The sequence below is a fragment of the Colobus angolensis genome, unplaced genomic scaffold (genome assembly GCF_000951035.1).
Source record: "Colobus angolensis palliatus isolate OR3802 unplaced genomic scaffold, Cang.pa_1.0 Scaffold78, whole genome shotgun sequence".
NCBI lineage: Eukaryota > Metazoa > Chordata > Mammalia > Primates > Cercopithecidae > Colobus > Colobus angolensis.
Window position 1 is genome coordinate 6985378 of NW_012121598.1, and position 5397 is coordinate 6990774.

The 5397-nt window shown below is 40.6% G+C and overlaps 1 protein-coding gene across 2 annotated transcripts in view; it reads left to right on the forward strand.

Moving 5' to 3' along the window:
• Window positions 1-4699: 4699 nt before the first annotated feature.
• TMOD2 (tropomodulin 2 (neuronal)) overlaps window positions 4700-5397 on the forward strand; it is a 45288-nt gene continuing 44590 nt past the window's right edge. For both annotated transcript variants that reach the window (XM_011928624.1, XM_011928626.1), the window contains exon 1: window positions 4700-4897. In XM_011928624.1, the coding sequence (XP_011784014.1) occupies window positions 4772-4897 (126 nt within the window). In that variant the 5' untranslated portion in view covers window positions 4700-4771. The remainder of the gene's footprint in view (window positions 4898-5397) is intronic.

Below are 5397 nucleotides of genomic sequence, written 5' to 3' on the forward strand. Positions count from 1 at the left end.
GTCTGACTGGTAGATTAATCTAGACAGCAAGTCTATTTTAGAGAAAAATGGGGAGTTTAGGTTTAGTTACAGAATCTAGCAATAGAAATCCAAATAGAGGCTGGGCACTGTGGCTCATGCCTGTAATTCCAGCACTTTGGGAGGCTGAGGCAGGAGGATCACTTGAGCCCAGAAGCTCAAGACCAGCCTGGGAAACATAGTAAGACCTCATCTCTGCAAAAAAAAAATTTTTATTAGCTGGGCATGGTGACATGCACCTGTAGACCCAGCTGCTCGAGGGACTGAAGCAGGAAGATCACTTGATCCCAGGAATTGGAGGCTGCAGTTAGCTATGATCAAGCCAGCGTGGGCAACAGAGTGAGACCCTGTCTTTAAAAATAAAAATAAAAAAACAAATAGAATCTTAACAACTCTAAGATACCATTGATTATAAAACTCTCCAGTATTTTATGTACCACTAAGAAAAAAAGGCTGGCAATCACAATATAATATGTTTTCTTAAAAATACGAATTTTTGGCTGGGCACGGTAGCTCATACCTATAATTCCAGCACTTTGGTAGGCCAAGCTGGGAGGATCATTTGAGCACAGGAGTTGGAGACCAGCCTGGCCAGCATAGTGAGATCCCATATCTTCAAAAAATAAAAAAATAAAATAGCCGGGCATGGTGGTGCACACCTGTAGTCCTAGCTACTCAGGAGGCTGATGTGGGAGGATTACTTAAGCCCAAGAGGTCAAGGCTGCAGTGAATTGTAATGACATACAACTGAACTCAAGCCTGGGCAACAGAGTGAGACCATGTCTCAACAAAAATTAATACTTTTTACTTTATTGGAAGAGCTGTTTTTGACTTCCACATAGGTTTTTTGAAATCTTTTTTACTGAAGTATAAATGACATACAATAAAGTGCACATATCTCAAGTGTACAGTTTGATAAGGTTTGACATATGCATGTATGTGTGAAACCATCACCACAATCAAGATAGTAAACATATGTAACATCCCCAAAAGATTCCCCATGCCCCTATGTCATTCCTCTCATCCGTCCCCCCACCACCTTTCTCCCATGCCTAAGCAGCTCTGATTTCTTTCCGTCATATAGACCAGTTTACATGTTCAAAAATTTTCGATAAATGGAATCCTGCAGTGTACATTCTTTTTGGTCTTCTTTCTCTCATTATAATTATTTTGAGGTTCATCCATGTTTTGTGTACATCAATAGTTCATTCCCTTTTATTGCTGAGAAGTATTCCATTTTGTGGATATACAACAATTTATTTTTATTTCTTTATTTAGGGATAGGGTCTTACTCTGTTGCCCAGGCTGGAGTGCAGCGGTGCAATCATAGCTCACTTCAGCCTCAACCTCCTGGCTCAAGCAGTTCTCCCACCCCAACCTCCCAAAGAACTGGGACTACAGGCATGTGCCACCACACCCAGCTAATTAAAAAAAAAAAAAAAATTTGTAGAAATGGGGTCTCAACAGTGTTGCCCAGGCTGGTCTCAAATTCCTGGACTCAAGAAATCCTCCTGCCGCAGCCTCCCAAAGCGTTGGGACTATAGGCGTGAGCCACTGCCTGGTCACAATTTGTTTTTTATTCATTTACTATCATTAAGATTGTTTTCAATTTTTGGCAATTACAAATAAATGTCCTATGAATATACATGGATTTTTAAAATCATGTATCTCTCCTGTGCATACATAAAAGGGGAAATGTAAGTGAAATGCATTCATTGGTTGATATTCTTAAAACTTCTTCACACTCAGAGTCCAACATTTTAGATCACTATTTTACTCATCCATATCTGGTTCTTTTCCACATAATAATTCCCTCTGTGCCATCTAGTGGTAATTTTAAAAATCTGTAAAAAAACAAAACTAAAACTAAAAGCCATTGAACTGGGCACTTAAACTCACTCTGTAATTATGTGGAACTCTCCTAATCTGGACCTCTCTTTGGGAGTGCTGCTAAAGATACCTGCGTTGTCACCTGCCCACGATTGTCTGCTTTCTAAATTTTAAAAGAGTATTCCACAGTTGTCTCTGGGATTTCCTTCCAAGTCCTTGTCATCCACTCTGCTAGTTTTGAAGCTGGTGCTTATGATATTTAGATACAAGCAATGACAAGTACATTTTTACTACTGCTGGGACAACAGTAATTGTAGGACACCATCAATTCGAAGACACATCTCAATTTCAGAATGTTAAATGTGGCAAAGTGTGCATTTTGGAATCCATTAAGTAGGGTAGTTCAACCAATTCATTTGATGGATAAGGGCCATCCTTGTCATGTGCGATGCAATAATTTAGTGGTAGCTGGCGCCAGAACAAAGCGTATAGATCCAATTGGTTTCTCTGACTTTAGTAGGATTTTTGTTTGTTTGTTTACTAGAATATAGTCATTGAAACTTAAAAAAAAAAAGGGAAGGCTGGGAGACCTTATCTCTATAAAAAAAAAAAATTTAAAAATTAGCTGGGCATCGTGGCACATTCCTGTAGTCCCAGGTGTGGTGGTGCACACTTGTAATCCCAGCTACTCTGGAGATTGAGGTGGGAGGATCACATGAGCCCAGGAGGTGGAGGTCGCTGTGAGCCAAGATGGTACCACTGCATTCCAGCCTGGGTGACAGGGAGACCCTACCTCTGTATTAATAAATAAGAAGGTGAGCTAATGGAAAAGAGCGTTGCATTGCGTGTGAAAGGAGTATCGACACGGAAACCACAAACCTGAACATTGTGAGCAGTTGAATTCACAAAGGAAAGGGAACACTATTCTAATAGCCCTTAAGAGGCCCACCTGCAGCCAGTCTCATTCCATGCCAACTCGTTCTTCATTCTTATGATTTGAAGTCATAAAAAAAGATTGGCGTGTTCAGATCACTCCCCTACTTTAAGAAGCTGTGGTGGCTTGCCATTCCCAACAGAATAAAGTCCAGGTCCCTTAGCAAGGCGCGGAAGGAAGGCCCTTCACAGATGTCCCATTCTCGTCTTTAGTTCTTTCTTCTCCCTTCCTCCATGAATCCCCCTCTCTTGCCACACTGCCTGCTCTACCAGCATATCATTTACTGTCTTATCCTGTACCTCTTTGTGCTGTTCCCTTTTCCTAGAATGACACTGGCCCATCCGTGTCCACCTTATGATCTCTTCCTTCAATGCTTAAATACAACCTCTTTTTCACAGTTTCCCCTCAAACTTCCCCTACTTAGTGATTATTTCCCCATGTGTTTTCAAACCTACTTTATACATTATGTCTAATACTTATGGCATTATTACTGTTTGTGTGTCTGTCTCACTAAGCTGTGATCTTGGGGAAGGGGTCATTTTGAGATATATATATATATGTATTTTTTTTTTGAGACAGAATCTCACTCTGTCACCCAGGCTGAAGTGCAGTGACACCATCTCAGCACTGCAACCTCTGCCTCCCAGGTTCAAGCAGTTCTCCTGCCTCAGCCTCCCAAGTAGTTGGGACTACAGGCACATGCCACCACACCCAGCTAATTTTTGTATTTTTAGTAGAGACAGGGTTTCACCATGTTGGTCAGGCTGGTCTCAAACTCCTGACTTCAGGTGATCTACCTGCCTCAGCCTCCCAAAGTGCTGGGATTACAGGTGTGAGCCACCGTGCCCGGCCTCCTCATGTGTTTTTAAACCTACTTTATACATTACGTCTAATACTTACGCCATTATTGTTGTTTGTGTGCCTGTCTCACTAAGCTGTGATCTTCTTGGGGAAAGGGGGCATATCTTGTTTATCTTTATATTTCTGTTTTCTAGAACTATGCCTGGCAAATAGTAGGCATATAACAAATATTTATTGGGCTGAAAGATGTGATTGGTGGTAATACCTCCTAAAGAGAAACACAGTCAGTGAAGTACATTACTGTTTCTTGAATATTACCTTTCTAAGGAAGATCTGTAGAATCCTCTGCAAGGAGGAAGGGATTGAGTAAAAATTGCATTTGGGGTGAAAATTTAGAAGTGAGGTAATATAAAAAATAAGGGTTAAGAGAAGAACGGTCTGGGGGTATAAAGAATGAATAGGTAGAACGAAAAGGAAATGAGACTAGAAATAGAATGGAAGACAAAGCCAGGAGAAAAATAGAGAGAGTGCTCATGTGGCCAGGATTTTAGAATCGCACTTAGTTTAATTGCAGGGGAGTTACTGGACAATGCTTTCTCACATAGATGTTCCAAACTCTCGTTCCTGAATGAATCCCATTTTGTATTCTTCACATCACTCTCTCCCTGAAAAGACACAAGTATGCTTCTTACAACTGCCTTACAATTAGTGCATTGTTCTTCCCTGTTTTTCTGTGGAGAGCCAGGGAAGGCAGAGTAGTATAATGGAAAAGCACCCACTACGCTGGGAATCAGAAGGCGGGGCTCACCCATCCCAGCTCTGTGACCTCAAGCAAAGCACTAGGCCACCTTCACCTCAGAATTGTCATCTATAAAATGGGAACGATAATACCGGCTTGGGCTTCCTCACAGGATTGTTGTAAAGATCAAGATAAGTGAAATATGTGAAAACACTTTGTAAGCTGTCAGGTTGCTCTGCAAATGAAGGAAATACTACCTTTTTGTTGAATTATTCATTCAATACAATAGGCTCCATTGGAGGCATAGTTCTGTCTCCTGTTAATAAGTCTTATTTACAAAATGGAGATTCTTTTTTATTGTGTTTCTTTTTTATTAGCAGTATTCTGAAGTCTCAGGAAACTGGACCATTTAAATGTGCGCGGCCCATGAGAAAGGCATATAAGAAGCCATGGCACTCCCCTTTCAAAAAGAGCTGGAGAAATACAAGAACATTGATGAAGATGAGCTTCTTGGCAAACTCTCAGAAGAGGAACTGAAACAGTTGGAAAATGTTCTAGATGACCTAGATCCCGAGGTTAGTGACATGGAACTGAAGCAGAGTGGTTGATGATAGTATGGATAAATGGCATGGCTTGGTCCTTAAACAATGGTAGAAAGCCCTTAGCTCTGAATGCACATTTTCTTTTCTTCCTCTGATTGGTTCTGGGTCACCTGTGTTTACAAATTCATAGAGAACCTCATAGCCACTACAGTGTGATACAGCAAATGTATTTCTCAAAAAACAGCCTAATGTAAATGGGGGGAAATATTTTCCATTGGTTGAGAAAGGACTAGTCTGATGGGGAAAAAGAAGGAAAGAGGAAAAGAGAGCAAATCTTACTGACTTTTTTCTGAGTCATACATTTCTCTGGGCACAGAAGCTCTTGAGGTAAACTATATTATCCCCATTTCATAAATGAGGAGACAGACATGGAGAGGTAATTTATATAAGATTCGACACTGGTAAGTGTCAGAGATGGTATTTAAACCAGGTTTTAAACCCAAATACGGATTTTTTTTTTTTTTTTTTTTTTT